The 27,430-nt window shown below is 40.0% G+C and overlaps 1 protein-coding gene across 4 annotated transcripts in view; it reads left to right on the top strand.

Moving 5' to 3' along the window:
* Window positions 1–27,430, top strand: part of LOC131682057 (voltage-dependent calcium channel subunit alpha-2/delta-4) — a 189,378-nt gene that overhangs the window by 19,708 nt on the left and 142,240 nt on the right. For all 4 annotated transcript variants that reach the window (XM_058963232.1, XM_058963231.1, XM_058963230.1 and 1 more), the window contains exon 2: window positions 17,855–17,936. In XM_058963232.1, coding sequence (XP_058819215.1) covers window positions 17,855–17,936 — 82 coding nt within the window. The remainder of the gene's footprint in view (window positions 1–17,854; window positions 17,937–27,430) is intronic.

Raw genomic sequence — 27,430 nt, 5'->3', positions numbered from 1 at the left:
AATCAGGCCTTTTTGAAACAACAAAACGTTTAGTTGAATTTCAAACCTGACGAATGACTGTTTCAAATTCAACAAATCCTTCTGTTTGCATTTTAAACAGAAACATTGTTGAATCAAAATAAAATTTGTTAGATCGAGCTGATCCCTTGGTTGAAAAGCAACATAATCTTTGCTTGATTTCAACAAAATTTGACCTTTTCTCTCCTTTGGTTAATGCTAAAGATTATTTTTTTGTTTCTTCGATCTTGTTTGTTCCGTTAAATTTATCATGCTTTTGTTGTTTTAAACGAAGTATTTGTTGAAACTATTGAAAAGCCGACAAATGAATTTGTTGGTAATTTCAAGCAATAGTATTAATTGAACCAAACCTGAATCTTGTTTGTCTATATATCAAACAATAAAATTGTTAATTAAAACCAAAATTTGCTTATTCTGATTTTTTTTTCTGCGCGAAGAAGGTGCAAACGGAAGAAAAACAAAACAGCTATCCGCGAGTCCCGCCAGGCATATAATTTCGCACCGGCTGCTTTGGTTCCCTCATATGCCTCTCTCTGTTCATGCACGTGGAGAAGCAAAAATGACCGACGACATATTTCTTGAGCGTTTTTTCAAAACGTCATATCTGCAATGAGTTACTCTCTGTTTATACTTTCTCTTTCGATTTTTACGGCGTCACTATAACACTTTTCACTTATTTTACAGCACAGATCGAAAGACGGTGGTTTTAACTAGCATATTATGCAAAGAGTTGAGGGATAAATGTTAAAGTGACCGAATTATTAACAGAAGAGAAAGTAAACAAAGAGAGTAACTCATTGCAGATATGACGTTTTGAAAAAACGCTCAAGATTTTTCCTTGCTGTGCGGACGACATGCAGTCCCACACCGGCAGCGGTATCACTTTGCCTCTACTTTGTTTCTCTCACACGCTCTCTCTTTGTTCCAGCCGACGGCGAGGCAAAAATGCCGTCGACGACATTTCGAGGAATATCTTTCCCAACGATATTTTTCTAGCCAGATGCACGACGTGCTACCAACACTATCACATCAACAACCCGAGCGAACCCGAAGCTAAAAATGTCGTGCCGTGCCGTCCCGTCCCGTCGTAGTGCGGATAGTCCTTTATCCTACTAACGTAACCACAATCAGTCACATAGTTCATGCTTAGATTACACTAATCACTTCTTCTATTTTTCGAAAGACGTCAAGAGACAAATCGAGCAGTTGTCTCCCATTTCTCTGTCAGATAGATACCTCCATATGTTTTTGCCAACAGTGAAGCGGCAGAAGTTTCCACCGGGGACACGACAAAAGATCTCACATAGGTAGATACATGTACTGAAATTTGTAAGCCACACAATTGTTAATAAAAGTCATGTGTAATTTTGGCTCTTTATTGTGAAAATGAAAAACGGAGAAACTTGAGAGTCTCACTTTTACAAGAATCATCCGCGTCTCCTGCCAGCCCGAAGAACTATAGGGCACGATGGCCCTTTCGCTGGGGATGATGATGGCTCGGGAGACGAGTATGCTTCTAGGTAGGTCTAAAAGGGTTGAGTATACGAGGACTAGTGCAAGCAAACCACCAGAGAGCACTTTCTGTTTGGGGCACTCGTCCTTTAGCTTGAGGTTGAGTCGAGTGGCGTAAAGGGGACGACGCACTTGACGAGGCCGGCCAGGGGAACACGAGCGTGGTGGTACATACGGAGCAGATGTCAGTCAGCAGCTTCAGCATCATCGCCGTAGAAGTGTGGAATAATGAGTTTGAAGAGGATGGATAATGAATTCGGTCTAGTCTCGGGAAGTGTTTTTGCAGCAAAACGTTTTTCTCGCTCGTTTGGCGGTGTGAGCCATTTGTGCCGGAGATGTCAGCCGAGCTAGTTGAGTTGAGTTATAGTTATCTCGGCAAACATTTTCACTGGGAAGAGTTTTGTTTGTATGTTTTAATTGAGATGAAATCAAATATTGCTGCGGTTGAATTGCATCTTGATGGTATACATTGTACTAAATAAATATTCGATGATTATATTCATATCTGCTATTTTAACGACGGCACAACATTGAAATTAAAATATCTTAAAGTTTATTGAAAATAAAAGGTTTTCCTCACTGCTAAGTGGATTCAGTTGGTTGTCACTATCCAGTTTGTGTTGCCAGTCACCGTTCTTCTAGTGGTGCTGCTCAGTCGGACCATCTATACATCCCAACGGGCATGTACACACAAAGATATATTGTTCCCTATCAGGACTGCAGCATCGAATTCGCAAGAGGGAACAAAAGTTTTGGGGCACTTATGTACTTCTCCCCCGAATAAATATGAATTCTCACTACTGTGCGCACACTATTTTTGAGCCAGAAGTTTGTTGAGATAATTTAAACAATTTAAACTTTCAAACAATCGGGAAGCGCCCGGGAAACTTGAGCGGACGACCGACGACGGGCACAGTTTTGTATAAAAAGCTCCCTGAACTATGCCACACAAGATTAGAATGGTTTCTGCAAGATTTGCAGCAATATCTCATACCGGTTCTGATTTTCAAATTAGACTGTGCTAATTTTCGCAAATTTTTTCGCAAATTAAATAGTTGTTGGGGTAATTAGTAGGATGTTGATAAGGCTTTTCATATTTAAGGGGTAAGGTCGCCATGCGCGTCATAAAAAGGAGCAATTTTGGGATCTTTTTTCCGGGAGTATAGCGAAAGCTGTAGAAAATGATTTTATTAGATGAAGTAGTTCAAACACTTTTCTTATCATCATTACAATTGTTGAGTGGGAAACTGAATATTTGTTTATTTATTTGTTTAGTGCATCAACTGGCATATCAAATCCCAAATGATGCTGGCCTAAATACTAATCTGATTTCTAATAATCAAGTCGCACATAAAAACAATAATCATACAATAATTACAAACAAAGAATAAAATCTTCCGTGGAAAAAATATTACCCAGCACATCTTCGGGTTTACATACATGCGGTTCGTATTGCACCAATCAGCAAAGACTTGAAGCTGCTGTTGGAGAACTCTGCAATCTTCAATTGAACGAAATTCTTTAGGTCATCCGCGAAGGATTGTCGTGGAGTCTTCAGAATTAGATGTACAACATCATTGAAGTATATCAGAAACATCGACGGTCCCAAGTGGCTTTCTTGAGGTATTCCAGGTGTAGAAGTGAATGTAGGGGCCTGGCATTCTCATATGACAACTGCTATCTCTCGGTCAGTGTGGTAAACCACTGCAAAATACTACCATTTATTCCAAATCTCTCCATTTTTGCTATTGCGATATCGTGATTTATCTTATCGAAAGCTGCAGATAAGTCAGTGTAAACAACGTCGGTTTGAGCGCGATGTTCCATACTCTCTGTTGTGAAGGATGTTAAACCTAATAGGTTAGACGCAGTTGACCGTCCAGACGTGAAGCCGTGTTGATCGTCACTTAGGTACTGCTTACAGTGAGCCTGAAGAGGTTCCATAATCACAAGCTCGAACAACTTCGAGACAGCAATCAATGAAGTTATTCCACGGTAGTTATTGACGTCTCGCTTATTACCCTTTTTATGGACTGGGAACATGTTCGCTGATTTCCAGCAAGATGAAAAAACCCTTTATCAATAGTTGTTCAAAAGATGTGAAGAAGCAAATTAACCAAAACTTCGATGTGCCTTTTCAGAATAGCGAAGGGCAACCCTTCGGGTCCCGGATTGAAGGATGAATTAAGTCGAGAGGAAACTCTGGTAATCATCGTTGTATTGACATCGATAGCATACAGAGTTCTACCAACAAGTGGAGCTCTGCTAGCAGCGAATTTGATTTGGTCAATAGTTAATGCCTCGTCAGTGAACACATTCGCAATTTTTTCCGAAAAAAGTGCACATATGTCTCGAGATGTGGAAGGTGTTTTCCCATTGAAAGTCATAGACGACGGCAGTCCAGATTCCTTGCGCTGCTCGTTCACATATTTCCAGAAACGTTTAGGATGCAACTTGAGATTACGCTGAATATTTTGCTGATATCGATAGAAACAGTGTTGACTAACTCGTTTATATGCATGGTTGAGACTGACGTAATAGTCTCTGAGTAATATTGTACGATACTTGGTAAACCTCCGCAGGGCAGCTCTCTTGATAGACTTCAACCGTCGCAATGTGCTCGTTTGCCATGGAGGGCCGGTTTGTCGATGGTGAACTTTCTTCGGAACGTGCCTGTCAATGACGTACACCAGAATGTTGGTACAAGTACAACATACGGTCGCCAAGCTCGATAATCATCCAAACCTGCTCTAGGCAAGCCCAAGAAATATCCTCGGCAATTTTTGCCTTCAGACTGGTATTAACTGCTACTAATACGCCGCCTCCGGTGGATTTTCGGTTATTGTTAGGGCTCCGGTCGCAACGAAACACCTCGTATCCAGTACCGAACACCTGACTGGAAAGCGTTTCATCATTCAACCACGTTTCGACGAAGACAATGATGTCGAAATTCTTATCGGATATTGCAAGGCGGTATCGCTCGACGATTGAGTTGATACCACTAACATTTTGGTAGTATAACAGCAGCTTATCTCCTCGTTGACCAAGGCTGGAAATCGAAGAGCTTTGAGGCAAGGGAGAGCTCACAGATGCATTATACTTGCCTGAAGTAGGTTTGCGGAAGACCCCTCGTCCCAACTCCACTACAGGACCGGCACGGCTGCTGGTCGCTGGTAGAAAGCAGGAATGGCTCGGCTGTGATGGGGGGACTAAGAGCTTCCTCACGACTGGCGGCAAATGTGCGTCCCGGTGACCGAAGAGACGAGATTACGTGGGATGTATGCAATATAGCTGGACTAGGTACATCACGTAAACAGCTGCGGTTCGCTGGCAGGAAGAGCGGCATCTGGGGCTGATACGACGCACTGTATGGCTCGGGTCGAGGCAGCGCAGATAGACCCAGAACTGATTCCTATAATACTTATAAGGTGCGGTTTTTCAATTGCACCTGGTGCGCTCGAAGCATACCGACACGCGTTTTGCTTGTGACGACGTCTAATAACTCTTATAGCCGCTTGGCTGTACGTTTCAAGCGCGACAGGCGCGATTGAAAAAATCAGCGACCTTATGCTGCATTATGACGAATTGATTTTTCAAACGAATGTGGTTCGATCGAAACTGACTCCCGTTTGATTTTGCTGTCGTTATGAAGAATGCAAATCACATTCGTTCGAAAAAGCGATCCATCGTAATGTAGAATAAGGCTACATAACTCTGGAAGTATTCTATTGCTTACTCCAAAACGTCAATGGTATTAGAAAACTTTTTTTTTGATGTTTCGTCCAATTAAAAAATCATGTCCAAGTTAGCAAAATCTATTTGTTTATGGTTTTTCAATTTATTTCATTGAACAAACAAAACTATTAGGATTTAACATACATAATTCGAAAGATGAGAAAAATATGCACTTTTCAGATCATGGTAACGAGAGACAAGTCTCCCGTTGTCGTGAGACATGTTGGTAGATTCGAGCGATTTATAGTAACTATGTCTAAGGTCGACTTCTATCAGCAAAAGACAAAACATTAGTTAGTAATATTTTAAGCCTGCTCCTACTGATCCAGCACCTTCTAGTTGCTGTATACTACACATAGTTCAAGCTCCAAGTCGTATTATATTGAAAACATTCACAGCGAAACGCCATTCCATGTCATGTCTGTTTTCATGCCATATAGCGGGTATTGCTTGGCATTGGCATTAGCATTAGCTCAAAATCATTTCTAATATACTGTTGGTGCATAGAGAAATTCTAATATCGCACTGGTCTTAATGTTTTGTCCGTCAGATTGTCAGATAAATTTGTATATTTTATAATGACAAGTAAAATATTTTGAAATAGAATACTTCTATCGCTTTCAAAATTTTCCACGGTGCGATTTCGGGTACCCGAGTTTTTGAGTCTAAATAATAGTTTAATAGGTATAATTTAATTCAGTAATTAACTGTACCTTGATTTGTGGGCTACCGTTCGACTGGCGAGCAAGCATTTTATTGCATTGTTTGCACCGCCCCATAGTCGTCATGCAACGAACGTCCGTCTCATGTAAAAGAAGTTTTTTCTAAGAAATTTTCTTCATTCAGTCATTGGTGTTTGGTAGTGGTTGATAGTTTTACTTTGGATTATTCCTAATTTATTATTTTTACCTTTCTTATATAGAAAGGTTATGTCATTATTCTGAAACCCGCTATCCTAATCTCGGACCGGAGGACCGAGTGTCATATACTCTTCGACTCAATTCGTCGAGATCGGAAAATGTCTGTCTGTAGGGATGTGTGTATGTGGCAAAAAGACTACCTCTATTTCTCAGATATGGTTGGACCGATTTGCACACACTTAGTCTCAAATGAAAGGTACAACCTTCCCATCGGCTGCCATTTTTTTCTGATCCGACTTGCGGTTTCGGAGTTACGGGTTGAATAGTGCGGTCACACGGTAAATTTTCATATAAACTGGTACAACCATGATATCAAAATGACTCAAAACTTATTGAAATGGGTGCGAAATTGCTTGGACTTGCAAGGCTCTGATCTAAGAGCCTAAAATTCTCATACCTATTCAATGAACGACGAAATTCAGAGAATTCATCTTCGTCCTTTCCTTGCCTCTTTCGTCGTTAAATGCATGAAAAAATAAAGCAATAAAGGCGATGTCCCCTCCTCTCTCGATTCTACGAAAACGAGTAGCAGCAGCAGCGACTTTCCTTTTCCTATGACAATCCGAAATTTCAATTTCGTTTTGATGCATGCTCAGTAATTCGCGATTCTCATTCGTTAAATGAAATTAATGCAATGTGCATCTAATAATTCAACTAGAACATAGTTAAAATGAGAAATATGCACACCGATCAGGCTTCCGTCTTACAATACCATCATTACCTCGCAAATATACAGAATCGAGCATCGACAAATAAATATCAGTGCTAGTGTATTCTCGTTGCCCCAGCAGTAAGTTCAATATCGAAGTTACCAATATCATTTTGAATCTCTAGCCCGTTGTTTCATTTTCGATTTCTCAAAGTGTTAGTGGTATGGAAAGAAGCTGATTTCGGCAAATGAAAAAATCATTTTCCGACTCTGGTCTAGATAACCAACGTCTAACTAAAGTCTCTTCGACCACGTTTGCCACTTACGACGGGTGTTGAGTCATATAAGTAGGAACTGAAAACTGTTTAATGGAGGGTTATACAACATAGGTATGGAAATCGATTTTACATTTTTGATGCCAAATAGTCGATGTTGTGTCAGACTAACATCAATAAATGAGATAATGATAGCACTGGATAAAGAATTTCTTAAGCTGCATTCGATTTTTTACAAGAATTGTAATATGTAACAAGAAAAAGGAAATAAAGCAAAATTAATTTCCAATTACAAAGTAAAGGATGCGATTCAAACTTTAAACTTGTTTTTCTTAAAATCAATACATTGTCACTTAGTTCGATCTGACTTAACACATATCACACCATCCTCACCCCCTCTACCAAACTCCTTCTCAGATCCCCCATCACACCCTCCTCAGGCCATCCTCCTAAAATCTACTGGGGGTGAGTGGGGTGGGGGTTTGCGACTGCAGCGACTAGGATTTCCTCCGCGGGGAACCAGATAGTTACCATCTTACCTTGCTGAACGATCTGTTTTTGTTAGTATCGGTACCACATCCTCAAGCGTTTTTGAAACACCCACCGGTGTCCCTCAGGGAAGTCACATAAGGCCACTTATCTTTATATTATTTATCAACGATCTCTGCACTCGCATCAAGTCTGGAAAGCTGCTCTACGCTGACGATCTGATTTCTTACCGAAGGGTGCATTATTTACTTTCTGTTTTGGTTTCAGTTGAGAAATTTTATGATTTTTCGCATATAATATTTATAAATTACCAACAGTATTAATACAAAGTTCCTTTTCTTTTTTCTGAAAATGACTATTTTCGGTTGTATTAAGGATGCATCATGGAAAAAGTTTGACCTCCAATATGAACAATAATTTTGCATTTCGATGGGTATTGATGAGAAATTCCCGTTTTTATGCAACACATTAAGTGCTTTCATTTAAAAGAATTTGTTTTTTTTGTAAAAACACAAAAATAGCTTAAAAATTAGCACTTTTGAAACTTTTTAGGCCATTGTGCTGATTACTATATTTAAGTTAGCATAAAAAGAGTTTACAGAAACAAAACGCAATAGACAACAAATATAATTTTTGTGGGTATATTTTATCGAAATAAAACATTATTAATTTAACGAAAATTGCAATATTTTCAAGTGACTTGTGCTAGCAGTTTCGTTGGAATTTTAATAGAAGAAACAGCTCAAATTTCTTCCCTCCCCAGGTTGACGAGTTTGACGGTAATGCAAAGATCATCAAACATATTTGTACATCAGTTTCAAAGAACCTCTGACAGACAGCTGCTTTATTGTTGGTTATTGCATTACGCCTCGATAGTGGTGCATCGATGATACCGAGAGTGCTTATGCTTTGTGTTTTTTCATACTCTGCACCAGCCCAAACTAACGGTCAGGCACAGCCTGTGCACACTGACGTCGCGTGGATTGACTTTTTCTGTGAACTGTTTTTGCAAATATTGTTCAACAGCTTAATGACAGTGTTTGTGGGCACGGCATGGCAATGGGGGTCATTGTGTATCGATTTATCGGTCGATTTCAGTCGTCACTTTTTACCGGTGTTCAACTCGTGCATTTGATTCGATTCAGTCGGGAAAATCAGATTGGATAAATTAAGGTACGATTTACAAATTCACTGACACACGTGAATCATCCATTCCTGGTCAGCATAGCATGAAACAATTCTAACAGAATGAAATTGTCGTTAATGGTAAATAAGTTTTTTTAGTAGCTTACTTTTCCACTACTCATGTGAACCAAAAATAATATGATTCATTCGTTATCGAGCACTCAGTCGAGATAGAAGTCTTTTGTCATCGGTCCGTACACTCTATAGCGACAAATAGTGTTAATCCGCGTTCAAGGTTATTTACACACTCTGCGCCTAGTTGAGGTTTCAGTATTTTTTCCCTTCTTGTGTGTTTCTGTTTCTGAGTACCGTTAGCTGGTCAGTGAAGTGAAACAGTGTTCTTCTAGTAAGCCGTCTGGATACCGTTACATACACAAGCTAAGTATTAGTTTTCGTTTCCCCTTCTTGGTTGTCTTAATAACGTGCACTGGGCAATAGGCCCGTGCAAAAATGACTTCCCCTGACGGCGGTTCATCTCAAGGTGAGATGGACGTCGAAATAAAATCGGCTCCCCGGCTCAAGGTATATCCGAGCTCGGCCACCGGGCCATTTGTGATCTTCTTTCGGACCAAAGAAAAAAAGTGTTTGAATCTGTTGCAGATTTCTCGAGTTCTGACGGATCGGTATTCGGCTGTGACAGAAATATCGAAAATTCGGCCTGATAAGCTTCGGGTGGTTGTTAACAGTTCAACTCAGGCAAACGATATTGCTGGATACGAGCCCTTTACGAGGGAGTACAGGGTGTATATTCCAGCTAGCAGGGTTGAAGTCAGTGGGGTCGTTTCCGATTCGAGTCTGAATTGCGAGGACCTGCTAAAATATGGGACTGGCTGTTTCAAAGACCCCATGCTTAAGCCAGTGAAGATACTGGAATGCAAACGTTTGCATTCAGCATCAGTCGCAGCTGACGGGAAGAAAACATACGTCAACTCAGACTCTTATCGGGTGACCTTCGTCGGCTCTGCCCTGCCTAATTACCTCCTTTTTGACAAGGTTCGTCTACCTGTTCGCCTCTTTGTGCCGCGGGTCATGAACTGTACTAATTGCAAACAATTGGGACACACAGCCTCCCATTGTAGCAATAAAGCCCGCTGTGGGAAATGCGGTGGGAATCATGCGGATGATTCCTGTGGTAGAGATGTCGAAAAGTGCCTCTACTGTGGGGGAAACCCACATGATCTCCCTTCATGTCCCGCGTACAAACAGCGCGAGGAAAATCTTAAGCGTTCCCTTCAGGGACGCTCTAAGCGATCTTTTGCAGAAATGCTTAAGATAGCTACGCCACCTGTCTCTACGAACATCTTTACCAACTTGTCTACTGACGAAGGCGACTGTGATGAACCCCAGGAGGGAACATCTTCTGCTGTGCCTAGAAGTAGTAGAAAAAGGAAGAACATTTCCTCTTCCAAGCTTCGTCGTAAAGGCCAGAAGGTGTCTCTTCATGGTCCCCCTAAAATAACTACTCAAGGAAGTACTGGTGCAAAACCGAAGCAAGTCGCTCCCGGTCTCAGTAACCTGAGCTCAGAAAAGGAGTTCCCAGCACTTCCAGGAACATCAAAAACCCCAAGTGTTCCCATATCTCAGCCAGAGAAAGAAAACAGTGCTGGCTTAATAAATTTCTCTGACATTGTGGACCGTATTCTTACAGCGTTAAACATTTCTGACCCCCTTAAAAGTATCTTGATAAGCTTTCTCCCCGCAGTAAAAACATTCTTGATGCAGTTCACTACGAAATGGCCCCTCCTTTCAGCGATTGTATCCTTCGATGGCTAATTCATCGAACGAGGTCAAGGATTTAATCACTGTTCTACAGTGGAATTGCAGAAGCATTATCCCGAAAATCGATTCGTTTAAAATCTTACTAAATAATTTGAAATGCGATGCATTTGCCCTATGCGAGACATGGCTCACTTCAGAAATAACCCTACACTTCCACGATTTTAATATTATTCGCTTGGATCGAGAAGACTCTTACGGAGGAGTACTTTTGGGGATCAAAAAGTGCTATTCTTTCAATCGGATCGACCTCCCCTCGACACCAGGCATTGAAGTTGTCGCTTGCCAAACCAGAATAAAAGGCAAAGAACTTTGCTTTGCTTCCACCTACATCCCCCCTAGAGCCTCAGTTAGCCACCGACGGCTTTGCGATATTGCGGAACTCCTCCCCGCACCGAGGCTAGTTTTAGGTGACTTTAACTCCCACGGCACGGCATGGGGTTGCCTTCATGACGATAATCGATCTACCCTACTCCATGAGCTTTGCGACAACTTCAATATGACTATTTTGAATACGGGTGAAATGACACGGATTCCTGTCCCTCCAGCGCGACCGAGCGCCTTAGATCTGTCCCTCTGCTCGACATCGCTGCGGTTTGATTGCATGTGGAAGGTAGTCTCTGATCCCCACGGCAGCGACCATCTGCCAATCGTAATTAATATTGCTAACGGTTCAGGGCCACCGAATACAATCAATGTTTCGTATGACCTCACACGAAATATTGATTGGAAGAGCTACGCGTGCGCGATATCCGAAAAAGTAGAATCGACACAAGAGCTTCCTCCGGAGGAAGAGTACGGGTTCCTGGCTGGCTTGATTCTCGATACCGCGATTCAAGCTCAGACTAAACGCGTACCAGACGCGAATTCACGCGGGCGTCCTCCCAATCCATGGTGGGACAAAGAGTGCTCAGACGTGTACGCGGAGAAGGCCGCTGCGTATAAGACCTTCCGGGACGACGGGCTGCCAGCTAGCTACCGACAGTACGCGATGGCGGAAACGCGCATGAAGAGTTTGATAAAAGCCAAAAAACGTAGCTACTGGCGCCGGTTCGTCGACGGACTAACGAGAGAAACATCGATGAGCACTCTTTGGAGTACGGCCCGGCGCTTACGAAACCGAAACAGTACCAATGAGAGCGTGGAATATTCAAACCGTTGGATATTCGATTTTGCCAAGAAGGTTTGTCCGGATTCCGCCCCGGCACAGAAGATCTACCGCGCCGCGTCCCCTTACAATAACGCGAACGAAACACCGTTTTCGATGGTGGAGTTCTCACTTGCTCTCTTATCATGTAACAATAAAGCCCCAGGGCCAGACAGAATCAAATTTAACTTGTTAAAGAATCTGCCAGACTCTGCCAAGAGACGCTTGTTGAATTTATTTAATAAGTTTCTTGAGGGTAATATTGTCCCTCATGACTGGAGGCAAGTGAAGGTCATTGCCATTCAAAAACCAGGAAAACCAGCCTCCGACCACAACTCGTATCGACCGATTGCGATGCTGTCCTGTATCCGAAAGTTGTTCGAGAAAATGATCTTGTTTCGCCTCGATAATTGGGTTGAAGCAAATGGCTTACTGTCAGATACACAATTTGGTTTCCGCAAAGGCAAAGGGACGAACGATTGTCTTGCGTTGCTCTCAACAGAAATTCAAATGGCTTATGCTAGCAAAGAGCAGATGGCATCAGTTTTCCTAGATATAAAGGGGGCTTTTGATTCAGTTTCTATCAAAATTCTTTCTGAGAAGCTGCACCAGCATGGTCTTTCACCGACTCTAAACAACTTTTTGCTAAACTTGCTGTCTGAAAAACATATGCATTTTTCGCATGGTGATTTATCGACATCACGAATTAGCTACATGGGTCTTCCCCAGGGCTCACGTCTAAGCCCCCTTCTCTATAACTTTTACGTGAATGACATTGACGAATGTCTTGTCAATTCCTGCACGCTAAGGCAGCTTGCAGATGACGGTGTGGTCTCTATTACAGGTCCCAAAGCCGTCGATCTGCAAGGACCATTGCAAGATACCTTGGACAATTTGTCTGCTTGGGCCCTCCAGCTAGGTATCGAGTTCTCCACGGAGAAAACTGAGCTAGTCGTATTTTCAAGGAAGCGTGAACCAGCGCAACTACAGCTTCAATTAATGGGTCAAACTATTGCTCAGGTTTCAACTTTCAAATATCTCGGGGTCTGGTTCGACTCTAAAGGAACCTGGGGATGTCACATTAGGTATCTGAAACAGAAGTGCCAGCAAAGGATCAACTTTCTCCGTACAATAACCGGAACATGGTGGGGTGCCCACCCAGGAGACCTGATCAGGCTGTACCAAACAACAATATTGTCGGTGATGGAGTACGGGAGTTTCTGTTTCCGCTCCGCTGCGAACATACATTTCATCAAACTAGAGCGAATCCAATATTGTTGTTTGCGTATTGCTTTGGGTTGTATGCACTCGACACATACGATGAGTTTAGAAGTGCTGGCGGGCGTCCTTCCGCTGAAAAATCGATTTTGGGAACTCTCCTATCGATTGCTCATCCGATGCGATATCTTGAACCCGTTAGTAATTGCAAATTTCGAAAGGCTTATCGAGCTCAATTCTCAAACCCGATTTATGTCCTTGTACTTCGATTACATGGCACAAAATATCAATCCTTCTTCATACTATCCCAACCGTGTCAATCTCTTTCATGCTTCTGATTCAACTGTTTTCTTTGACACATCCATGAAAGACGAGATTCGTGGAATCCCGGATCACATACGCCCGCAAGTGATCCCAAGCATCTTTCATAGTAAATTTCGAGAAGTCGACTGCAACAAGATGTTTTACACCGACGGGTCAAGCCTCGACGGTTCCACTGGCTTCGGTATATTCAATCAAAACCTCACCGCCTCATTCAAACTCAATGATCCTGCTTCAGTTTACGTCGCAGAACTTGCTGCTATTCAGTATACCCTTGGGATCATTGATACTTTGCCCACCGATCATTACTTTATTGTCTCGGATAGCCTCAGCTCAATCGAGGCTCTCCGTTCAATGAAACCTAGAAAGCACATTCCATATTTTCTGGGGAAAATCTGGGAGCGCCTGCGTGCTTTGTCTGTAAGATCGTACAAGATTACCTTAGTTTGGGTTCCCTCGCATTGCTCCATTCCAGGTAATGAAGAAGCGGACTCTTTAGCTAAGGCGGGCGCTTTACAAGGTGACATATATGAAAGACCAATTAGCTTCAGCGAATTTTTCAGTATTACTCATCAGAGAACCCTCGAAAGTTGGCAAACATCATGGAGCAATGGTGAACTGGGAAGGTGGCTACATTCGATAATCCCTAAGGTATCGACGAAACCTTGGTTCAGAGGGATGGATGTGGGTCGGGATTTCATTCGCGTGATGTCTCGGCTCATGTCCAATCACTACACGCTGGACGCACATCTCCGGCGTATTGGGCTCGTGGATAGCGGTATCTGCGCTTGTGGCAACGGTTATCACGAAATCGAACATGTTGTCTGGGCATGTGCCGAGTACTGTTCTGCCAGATCTCAACTATTCGATTCCCTTCGGGCCCGAGGAAGATCACCCAATGTCCCGGTTCGAGATGTACTAGCAAGCCGCGATATTCTCTACATGTCCCTTATATACACGTTCCTCAAAACCATCAATATCCAAGTTTAAATGCCCCTATCTTTTCTCTTATCATTCCCAGAAGTGCCCTCTTCCGCCTACCGTACCCCAACGATGGTTTGATACGACTCCAAGACGAGACAAAACATCTGTCGAATGAACCAACAACACGAGATCTACAATACAACATCACACGCGCAGCGCGGTGTGTTCCCGATCCGTATCTGAGCCGTACTACGAAATCGTCTGGAGGAACCCCTGCCGGCTCGAGGAAAACCGCCCGGCGTCCCAATACTTGATACATCCGTTCGAATCTGTAATCCTGGCCGTTGATTCCTGATGCCGGAAACTGAAGTTTATATCCCCCCCCCCGTTCAGTCTTGCCCACCCTCTCTCCCATGTCTCTGATACACAGATGTATGTCTTCACCCCCTTCTCCCCTTGAATATCTTCCCAAAACTTATGTGCCCCCTATCTTCTAGTGTTAGTTGATCAATCCATTCGAATCTGTAATCCTGGCCGTTAATTCCTGATGCCGGAAACTGAAAGTTTATATCTCACCCCCCCCCCCCCCCCCTTCAGCCTTGTCCACCCACCCTCCCATGTCTCTGATACACAGATGTATGACTTCACCCCCTTCTCCCCTTGAATATCTTCCCAAAATTTATGTGCCCCCCTATCTTCTAGTTTTAGTTGAACAATATTTAATCTCGTTAAGAAATGCGCAACAGTACCACTACTTTAAAATAGTTCTAATTAATTCCCCTTAATCTTGAACTACTCTTTCTAGTTATCTCTAGTTAATAAGCTTGTAAAATGTTCCGCTTAGTTAATAATTATTTTTTCTACAATCTCCCTTCTAAAAATCATAAAGTGAATTACTATACAAAGAACACACAAATGACCCGTCCCCCAAATCTTACGAATATTATACTATACCCTCTTTTATATGTATAAGTTAGCTGTAGTTTTTTTTTAGTTTTATTATATAAAACAAAATAATATTGAAATGTGTATCCCCCTAGTTTTAAGAAATTCAAAATGTAAAACAATGAAAAAATGGCACCTTTAAGCTAACGCATACGTGCCTTATCAAATAAACAAATTGAAAAAAAAAAAAATAATATGATTCAATTTATACGCTTTTACTTATTTTTTTTGCCTTTTTTATTCGGCATCTTATTTTTCTTTTTATTACTATTTCTTACTATCATACTAACAATCACTAACACAAAAAGTTGTCTATTCTCTCATGTACACTCACAATCTCAAACGTGACCTTCGCGATAGCACAAATCTAGTCACATACACCCGCGATCTAGCCAATTTTAAAACACCGCGGTATTAAGAGAACTTTTAAACACTTATAAATTTACAAACGCTGTTTCAAGCCTTAGCCCACCGCTCACGCGATCATGAATATGTCACGCCCGGAAGTCTCTGCTCTCGATCCTAGCAGCCTATACTCATACCTTCAGTTCGATCAATCAAAAAATGATGATTACTAGATAACACGTTCCATGGCGATATGACCGGGAGCATTAGCGAAATGGGAGAACTCACTCTCTTCTAGCCTCTGAACCATACTCTAAAAATGAAGTATAAGATTCACGGCCAAGCGCGATCATTCAAGAACATTCGAGTGGCCACACGGTTATAGAGAATAATTTATTTTCGCGAAGTTACATATACGCTAGCACAAGCGACAAAAACGATAACATAAAAACGCTCGAGTCCTTCGTGATCATCCACGCACACCTACGCTCGTGATCTCACAAACAGGATGACACCCCGGTGACTAGGTAAACGTTTTAGGACTTATAAATTCACAAATGCGATCTCAGGAGTGAACCTACAAACACTCACGCTCGCGCGATCATGAATCGGCTACGTCCGGACGTCCCTATCCTCGTCCCTAGTAGCATAGCCTCAATGCCTTTAGTTGGACCAAACAAAAAAAATGACGCTCATATCAACTAAACAACACGTTCCATGGAAACATGACCGGAAAATCCAGTAATATCGGGTCTCCCGGTCAGAATGTAAACCGTACACCACAATGGAATATCAGAACGATTGTCTGCGTGACAATTCAAGAACACACGCGAATATACGAATGGCTATACGGTTACAAAATCGAATTTTTGCACGCGATGTCACATACACGCTAGCACACGCGACGAACACGTTAACATACGAACGGTCAAGGCCTTCGCGATCGCGCAAACTTGCTAACACCTAGGTAATAAAGTGAACGTTTTAGTACTTACGATTTACGAAGTGGTCTCAAACGCGAATCAACAAACGTCCGTGTTCACGCGATCATGAATCGGTCACAACCGGAAATGTTTACCCTCCGTCCTAGCAACTTAGGTCCATACATTCAGTTGGACGAACCAAAAAATAAAGCTCATGGGGGAGGGCGTAGCGTAGTTGGTCTATTGATTGCTTTGTACGCAGCGCACCTGGGTTCGAGTCCCAACCCCGCACATAGGGTTAGAAATTTTTCATAAGAGTTTTTTCTAACCCGAAGAGGCGAATGACCTTAAGGTTAAAACCTCTATAGATGAAAAAATAAAATAAAATAAAGCTAGTGTCCACTAGACAACATGTCCCATGGCGACATAACCGCGAACGGTAGTGATATGGAAGAACTCACTTTCTTCTAGCATCTGAACCGTACACCGAAAATTAAGTATCAGATTCAAGGTCCGCGCTAGATCATCTAAGAACACAGGCGAATATGCGAATGGTTATCAAATAGAATTTATACATGCGAAGTCACATACACGTTAGCACACGCGACATTCAAAACGCACACGCGATCGTACACGTCAACGTACGAAGACTCAAGCCCTTCGTGATCGCGAAGTTCCAACGTCCGCACATATTTGAACTGTATTATCGTGCGATGAACTTTTATTGACTACTCAAATATGAACAAAAAATTAGCGATGGATGCTTTACGTCCTATTTTCAATCTTTGCACATTTTACAATACACATACGGACTGGCGTAAAAAATAAATTTAGGTATTTACCAGAATAATAATAAAATTGAATACTTATTTATTAAAAATCATCAAATAATCGTCTAACTCAGAGCCCCGCCCCCCAATGCGTAAACGTTTGCGCCTGCATCGTTCGTGCTGTCAGTGCTACAGATGGCGAAAAGCCGACAATACAGCTAAAGTTTTCGCCTTTTTGCCGAGATGCATCTAGCGCAGTTTGAAAGATAAATAGGAAACACTTGTTAGTGATTGGTTGCTACATACGAAAACATGTCATGTATCGTAAATAATCACGAAAATAAAATTCCCTAATAGATACCATTTTTATCTGCCCATGAGGAATACGTTGCGAGTCATGGTGGTGATTTGTAATTTGGGCCGGGGTAGTTTGTCTTCACTGCATGTAATCTACGGTTGAATCATCGACATAGCCAACGCAGTTTACCAGAGCATGTATTATGGAGCCGCATGGTGCACTGTGATATAACAAATTTCCATGCACATTCTTCTGACTATACTGAGCATATCTCATAAAAAAAATTAGCTTAATCACAGCTAAGTACTGAAGAATACGAGTATGAAATTTAAATTTAAGACATATAATCATTCTGTGAATTTGAAATACACCTACTACAATAATGGTTTTTGTTAACTTTACAGGGTCCGGAACTGGGCTATTCGTTTTGGAGTGGATCTCTGGGAATTTGGTCGCCAGTTCACCAAAGTTAACGACATAAGAAGTGTAAGTATGGAGATTATTATGAAACATTTCTGGAGCAAACACGTCTCGGGTAAACGAGAAAACTTTCAATAGATTTGCAAGGCCTGTTGCGAACCGCCGCGGCAAAGGAAATCTAATTTACCTATTTGAGCGGTGGTATTATCCTTAGATATCCATACTGTATCCTGCCTTTGTTGAAGAAAATACGGACACTCGTATTTAAACAGGACATCCCGTTTTCAAGGGTTCTGTGCAACGACTTTGGCTCGTTGTTGCGGATGTTTCGTGCCGTCCCGGATAGATTCAGCAATATGCCTATGGATAGCAGTGAAGGCCGCACGCTACCGTAAAACAATTTTATCCCTTCACAAAATGGATGAAGTGCGGTTTGCTGTTGCCCCGAGCTGGAATAGAGGACGTTTCGGCTAGTTTCACCTGCTTTCCACTTGACTCCACCTACCACACACTTAGTTTTACTTTTCACTTATATCTCAGCACGATTCAATATGTATAGGTGTTCATCAGACTGACTTCCGCAGTTTTATGTGTGTCCTTCACAGGCCGCAAAGTTGTGGCGGAAGCGAATAAAAGAGAAACTTTCCTCCCCTTGTAGAAGGATACCACACCAGTTCTGAAATAGGATGCAGTACATCGGTAAATGATGAGGAAGGATTTTCACGGCAAGCAATCGATTTTATGTCTTCGAAAGCTACGACAGTGTGGGCCCTGTCTCGCTATCTCTATCTCTCTGTCGCCGGATGGCTTACCTTAGTACATATTTATAAATATATATATTGTACACGAGTTGGCCTCGAAAAGGGGCACACACATGTGACATTGCTGTATTTGTAGAATAAGTAGGATGTAAGCTGAGCGCTTCATGTTTCGATCATTATTCAAGCTGGGTGCAATATACAAAGCGTTCTGTTATTAATTGGGTGACTCGAGCAGAGTTAACTTAGGGGCCGTTCAAATACCACGTGGAGCAAAAAAGTCGTTGTTTTTGACCCCCTCCTCACAAGCGGAGTGTGAACAATTCCATTACCCTTACCCCCATCACACAATGTCCACGTGGATTTTCTGATCGTTTGTGTCGAGTAACATCAAAGAGGGTTTCAGTTAAAATACGGATATTCGCATTATGTTGAACTATAAAAAATACTTGCAGTCACCAGAAGAATTGAAAAAAAATGGTTCAAACTTTGTTTAGAAATCTTTGCTGGCTTTATTGGACATTTGTAAAAGTAGCAAACGTTTTGAATTTATATGTCTAAACGTGATTTTAACCGACTTTTTAACCGAGGCCCGGAGGGGCTAGTGTTATATACCATTCAATTGAGTTCGTCGAGATAGGAAAATGTCTGTGTGTGTATGTATGTGTGTATTTCTTTTTATAGTAAGGTTTAAAAAAATTCAAAAGCCTGGCATGTAGTACATTGGTACTGTGTGGCATTCACGACTCACGTTCGTGCCTAACCACTAAAAACAATCCTTGCTTTTTACGTTCTTCTTTCCCACGGAACTACGACAAGATATTACTTCGTGGGTGGGATCGTTGTGCTTTCGTCGCACCTCATTCTTCTGCTTTATCTCGGAGCCTTACTTAGTTCATGGAGTAGCTCGACATATGAGCTTTGATTTAACTCTCGACTCTTCTCTCGCTTCTTGTTTCCATCTATTAGGTTTAGGTCTCATCCCCGTGAACCGTTTTGGTGCTGATTCCTTGAGCCATTTAGATCATGTGTCCGTGAGTCATTCAGTTCTCGGCCTTATCACGTTCTACTTGTATAGTCCCCAACGGTGAACTCACCCAACTCCGACCGATACTTCCTCGACGGAGGAATTTCTTCCGACATCGATACCCGCTTCCTTGAGCCATTTAGCTGCCAGCTTTATCGAGATCAACTCGGATATTATCCTACTCCGACTGAGAGTTCCCCGGCAATGGAATTTCTCTCGGTACCGGTGTTTGTTTCGTGAGCCAATTAGCTCCCCTTTTCGTTATGATTCTGTCGGGTAGTCTACCGTGAATTTCCAGGCAACAGATTGCTCCCGATACCGATGTACCTTTCTGTGAGCCATTTAGCTCCCCGCCAGGTGCTATGTCGCGTACTACTCAACTGGTCTCCGGCGATGGACCTAGTCTACACCGTCGAAGAGTTCCCGATTTGTGGTTTCCCGGCGGCGTTTTAGCCAATGGCGCTACTTTGTTGTCCCCTTTGCCACATTTTCTGCAGCTCGGAAAGTATACTCGTAACCACCCTGTTGACAGCGTCCCAGATATGCTGGTCGTGGCACATCTCTTCGACGATATTGTCCTTTGTCACACCAGGCATACCCCTACGAACTTCATCGAACCTACGGCATTCAAATACCACTTGTTCCGGTGTCTTTTGCACGTCCTAACACTCCGGCAAAGGGGTGACGAAACATGTCCAAACCGATGCAGGTACTTCCGTAAGTATCCGTGCCCGGACAAAAACTGCGTCAAATGAAAGATCACCTCTCCTTGTTTCCTATGTACCCAAGCAGATACATTTGGGATGAGTCGGTGGGTCCACCTTCCTTTCTCAGCGTTGTCCAACACTTGCTGCTACTTAGCCAACGAGCCCGCTCGGATCAGTCTCCTTGCATGTTTATGTATGTGTATAGGTGTGTGTGCATGTGTGCGTGTCATTTAAATTCACACAATTTTCTCAGAGATGGCTGAACTGATTTTCACGAACTTAGTTTCATCTGAAAGGTATAATGCTCCCATAAGTTCCAATTGAATTTTTAGTTGATGCGACTGCCGGTTCCGGAGTTACCGGTTGAAGAGTGCAGTCACACAGCAAATTCACATATAAACTAGTACAACCATGATGTCCAAATGATTTAAAACATATTAAAATGGGTGAAACATTACTATAGTTTGCAGGTCTGGATAACTAATGATCAATCAAAGCAGCTTTGACCACGTTGGCCACCTATGACGGGTCATGATGCCTCCGGGGAACTCGCCAAGTTTCTAAGCTAATATCTCACCTATTCCCCAGCGAATTTTCTACCGATTTTTACAAAGTTGATTTCAAATTAAAGGTACAGTAATACAGTTAACTGCAGCTGAATTTCATTCGGTTATAACCCTTGATTCTGGAGTTACAGGTTGGTTAGTAAGGTTACAGTAGAATTTCCCATATAAATCGGTGCAATCGTAATACCTCAGAGGCTAAAAATTATTGAAATGGTCACCAAATTACTTCGATTCGCACGTCTAGATCATAGATTGCCAATCAAACATTCTTTGAATATATCGTCTACTATCGACTATTCCGGAAATCCCGGATTCCGGGCATATTCGACAATTAAAGTCTCATCGGTTCTTTGGTGATGACTGAATCGATTTTCTCAAACCAAGTCTCAAACGGAAACGGAATATGCAGTTGTCTGCTACGTATTGCGTAACGTAGCAGGGGAAAGTATCCCCCGAACCAGCGGAGCACAACCACACCGAGCCGTTCACTGGTGGAGTGCGGAAGTTGCCGCCGCCATTAAAGCGCGTCGGAAAGTTCTTATCCTTCTGTAAAAAACACCGCTCAGCCACCCCCTACGTGATCCAAACAGCCAAGGAAAACGGCTAGGGCAACTTCGTCGGGGCATCTACCCGGAATGTACAACTACCGAGCTGTGAAGACGAGTAAACACGCTTAATGCCGACAAACCGGCTACTCCCTACCGGTCAACAACACAACCATCACCGATCCTGCGGAAATGGCGTACAGTATAGAACACCACTTCCAATCCTCATCCACTGACGAAGCCCTATTCCCTACCTTCGTCCAGCGCAGCAGATATAGTAGATTGCAAGCCTCACCGACCACCTTCACGCCGAAATCCCCAGCCATCTACAACAAACCCTTCACTGGAATGGAACTCGCCGCTACCCTCAGTACCACCCGTGAAAAATGCGATGGTCTCGACAGGATGGGATACTCAGCGCTCCAACACCTCCCTCCCGGAGCCAAAAGAGACCTTCTGGATTTCTTCAACGACATCTGGGAAGGCGGAACCTTCTCAGACGAATGGAAACTGACCCACATAGTACCGATTCCCTAAAAATGCCATGGCACCCGTACCACTAGCGACTTCCGGTCAATCGGTCTGCTATCCTGTACCGCCAAAACTGTGGAAAGGATGGTCAAACGGGACTCGAAACTGGGGCCTCCTAGAATTCCTCGGAGTAGTGCTCGACAAGGCCACATCAGAAAACCTACAAGTCGACATCGCCATCCTAGACGTAGCAAAAGTTTACAACACAGTGCACAGTGGCGGATTTCCTTAAAAACCTGGCCAAAAGTTGAAAATGGTTTTGATTGATCTGCAAATGTACACGGTTTTTGGGGTCGCAGATTACGATTTTGATGTCAGATTTTCAAAATTCAAAATGGCGGATACAAAGTGGCTGACAATTTAATCTAAATATAAGTTCCACGAATGAAGATTTAATGGTTCCAGTGTATGCCAATAAAGTTTATAATGTATCGAATTTTAAATGGTGTGTAGTTAAATGATATATTTTATTGATTTGCACGCAGAAATATGTTTGGGTGCAGAGTTAAAAATATTCAAATTCATTGAATGAAAATTGATCATATTCAGCCGCATTCATTGTCAATATTCAGTAACGCAGCTGAAAACGTCAAACGAACAAACCGCCCATTCATTCATGCAGATTTTCATTCGTCTCCGATTATTACACGAAGCGGCCGTGCAGCAATGAATCAAACGCATCAATTGTAGTTTGTAATGATTGTAGTTTCATATGCTTTACCGGCATTTGAAAACATTTTCCTATATAATTAGTGAAAAGAATATATTGTACGATATTCAACTGAATGAATAACATGGATATTTGAATGAATATTTTTTCTATTCACCGCGAGTCGCATCAGATTCATTTTCAGCCGTCAAAAAAGAGCTTCGATTATTTTTAACTCTGTTTGGGTATCTTTATGATGTAGCTATTATGAGAATTGATGTTATTAGTCATTTCAAACAATGTTTTTTGAAATATTTTACAACATAGTTACAAAACTTTTAAACTCTCTGTAGGATTATTATTCACTCTGTACAATTATTATCAATTGCTGTCCGATGCACATATTTTTAAAAAAAACGAAAAATAGTATTTTTCCAAATTATAGAAATTAAGCTGATTCTGCGACGAAATGCATGAAGTGAAAATTGAGAACAAGTTTGCATGCAAATTTCAGTAACTAAAAAAATGAATATGACAGAAATACGAATACAAGTCGTCCATTTAAATTCATGGGTTATGCTTGGTCTGAACATGCTTGTACTGCTTCCTGGCATAGTTCTGAGCAACTACGTTTTGTCGTCAAGCTTGCTGACATACTACGACTGACAACCTTCTCGCAAACAAATTAGTCAAGCTGGAGTATACGCCAAAGTGAGCTTTTTGGCCAAATCACGGCCGGAGATTCCAGTATGCTTTTGCACTATTCTACTGATTTTCGCACGTAGTATCCTGTCATATATTCCACTTCTAGATTTGTTTTGCTTTGCATGATCAAACGTCATGGTTTCCCGTTTAAGCATGGTATTCAAAATCGACTTTTGAAATTGGGATCCTTTGGCGGTCACTTCTGTTGACCTCGTTGGTCTTCAATATGAATGACCAGAATTATTTACGTCTTTTGCATTCCACTTTTGATAATTTTTAAACATGTTTATGAATCTTGATGAAATTTTCACCACTAAATACACAATTCTTCCTGATCAAAATGCAGTATTGTGCGACTCGCTATGACAACCAGAGGTGCAGTAGTAATTAAAAGTACGAGTCCACATTTTAAACTGAAAATCTTATAATCCGTCTCCGTCTCCACTTAATCAATAATTACTCAAAAACGGGCAAATTCGGGCAAGAATTCTATAATGTTCCAAATGGAGAATCGTTCAAGGAACATAAATATCCTTGAAACATAGTGGACAAAAAAAGTATTTCAATAATTTAACAAAAATGTGTGTTGAAACCGTTTGCTACAAAAGCGTGAGTTACTGTTATTTTCTATAAACAAACAAAATAATATCTTTTGACATCAATACATATAAATAAAGTACATACCGTCAGCATAACTTTCCATTATTCCACATTCGAAACCGGCACTTTTATCAAAATCCAGCTGCACTTGAATAATACTGATATTTCGAGCGCTCGATAAAAATATGAGCAAAACGCGATGGTTTGATGTGCCAACACCTCAAATATGGAAATTTTGGAGCGATTCACTTAAAATAGTATGCGGCAGCACCATCTGAAGGACAAAATATGTACTGTATATATATATATATATATATATATATATATATATATATATATATATATATATATATATATATATATATATATATATATATATATATATATATATATATATATATATATATATATATATATATATATATATATATATATATATATATATATATATATATATATATATATATATTATATATATATATATATATATATATATATATATATATATATATATATATATATATATATATATATATATATAAAAAAAAATTGTTCTACACATACCATCAAATCTCAACCGTTACAGAGTTATTGAACTTTTTGTGTAAAAAACTTATTTGTCTTAAAATGCCTCTAACTTTAAAAGTATACTTTGTATTTTAAATGTTTTAGTTCCATTCGAAAGGTGAGAAAATTTCGCATTGAGTGATGTCCTCACATGTTTCAGCTAATGAATTTAAGTAGCATTTACAAAGTAATTTATTGAAAATTAAACAATTTTAAACAATTTTTCGTTCATTTCTTGAAAATCCTAATAGTTAACCTCATCATTTTAATAATTCAGATTGTTAGTCTTGATGAGCTGCTTAATTCGTTCTTTGACATGATACACTTACCTTTTCTTATTTTCATGATTTTAGGTTATTCAACTTGGATAATTTTATCTCATTTTCACTAGTACCAGCTCTAACTGAAAAATTATGGCACTTATTGTACTTTTTTTCTTTTTATTCGAAAGCCAGTGAAAAATGTATTAATACCTTTCAGTTAAGTGAATTTAGTATTCTTTTAAAAGTAAATTAGTTTAAAGTTAGTGCTATTATCAGCATTTTCGTTAATTTTCTTAAAATAGTAAATAATAAACATCACCATTATTATCATGGAAATAATGCATCTCAGCAAGTTCTACAGTTCCTTCTTTGACTCCATTCAATTATCTCTTTTGGTTTCGACGCAAAATCGTTTTTATCACATCGTTTCATATGCAAAAATATTGATTTCGAACCCACTACATTTGTGGCGAGGTCATACGGTGTTAACTATTAAATAGCAACAAAATGAAAAGAGATATAGACAAAGTGTCAAATAAAAAGTTATAGAGAACATTAAGGGGCATCAAATGAACAATAGTAACGATAAATTTTGTTGATAAATAATTAGAATAATTAAAAACTCTCCAAAAAACCACAAATTTTGAGTTATTTCTTTAGTAAAAAATCATTTAGTACACTTAACTAAAAGATCTTTGTACATACACTGATAGGACATTTTCTCAGCTTTCCAATGAAATCTTGTAAATAACGATATAAAGCATATTTTTTAGATTAGAGTCTTTTAAGCACTTGCAAGTCGGTTACAGGAAAAGTATAGTAATGAAATTACAAAGAAATGAGAAGAGATAGAAATATGACGTCCAAGAACAAATTATGAATCGTCCTAAAATCCAACTTTTGGATAATGGATATTGCTATAATCATACTTCATTATTTCGAGAAAATTAGCAAAAACCTCCTCAAAACCACTAATTTTTAACTACTTTACAGCTAAAAGGTAGTTAAAACTAATTACTTAAAAGATATGAGAACACTATTCAATAGGAAATTTTCTCACCTTTCGAATGGAACTGAAATATTTAAAATACAAAGTATACTTTTAAAGTTAGAGGTATTTTAAGACAAATAAGTTTTTTACACAAAAAGTTCAATAACTCTGTAACGGTTGAGATTTGATGGTATGTGTAGAACATTTTTTTTCTCCAAATATGGCAGTCTATCACCCCTCGAGAGATTCTTAACCATGAACCAAACACCCTGTATATATATATATATATATATATATATATATATATATATATATATATATATATATATATATATATATATATATATATATATATATATATATATATATATATATATATATATATATATATATATATATATATATATATATATATATATATATATATATATATATATATATATATATATATATATATATATATATATATATATATATATGTATATATATATATATATATATATATATATATATATATATATATATATATATATATATATATATATATATATATATATATATATATATATATATATATATATATATATATATATATATATATATATATATATATATATATATATATATATATATATATATATATATATATATATATATATATATATATATATATATATATATATATATATATATAGTCCAAGTCCACCATCTGTGGTCAAAACCTAACTCATCAGTCACTCAACGTGACCAAAGCACCGAAGCAGAAATCAATCAACCGTGGACACGCGTGGATCCTCTGCCGCACACCTGCCGGGTACTGGAGAGGTTTCTTGCGACCCCGATCAGACAAGCAAGCAATTAACCCTACTAGCAACATAATGTCATCAACATCAAGATATTGCTTATTATATTCAAATGTTATATTTTATTCAAAATTACATTGCAGTGCTAGGTTCAGAAACACATCGGCTTAAGTTGACAAAAGTGTTCTCACACACTCAAACGAAACATATGATGAAGAACTGCTTTTCCAATGCAAGAAAATATCGGATTCAAAAATAATTCACGGCCTTATATAATTCACTCATTTCCATTAACATGAATTTGTTGTTTTTAACATTTTCGTGTATCGCTGGCCAGAACGCAGCCAAACAAATTTCAGTATTAGCTGGTTTAAACCATGTCGCTTATCAAATATTTTAGACTGGTTTAAAAGTTAAACTGGTTAAAAAGAGCTAGTACGTTGGAGCTAACGGCAATTAGAGTCCACGGGAAAGGAACGCTGAAGCCTTTTGATAATTGGTCGGTGTTAAGTCAGACCGGACCATGTGACAATACATTTGATTTTGAGAAAAACGGGTTTAAAGTTGGAATCGCAGCATCCTCTACGTTATAATTAGTAATCATTTTTTGCTATAATTCTTGTTTATGGTTATATATTTCAAATCTGGCAAAAATCGAATGTAGCTGAGTAAATTCTTTATCCTCCATTATCATTATATAATTTTTTGATGTTTTGCGACTTAGTCCGGTCTGACTTAACACCGACCAATTGGACTGCAAATCCCAAACAGGAATACGCTTCATACGAAGTGGAGTTTTGAAGAGTGTGCTTCCCAATTGGCGATTATACGTTGAAAACGCTCACAGA

Source organism: Topomyia yanbarensis, chromosome 2, assembly GCF_030247195.1.
Source record: "Topomyia yanbarensis strain Yona2022 chromosome 2, ASM3024719v1, whole genome shotgun sequence".
In the NCBI taxonomy this organism is placed as follows: domain Eukaryota; kingdom Metazoa; phylum Arthropoda; class Insecta; order Diptera; family Culicidae; genus Topomyia; species Topomyia yanbarensis.
Note: the sequence above shows the minus strand (reverse complement) of the source record. Positions and strands in the feature narration are given on the sequence as shown.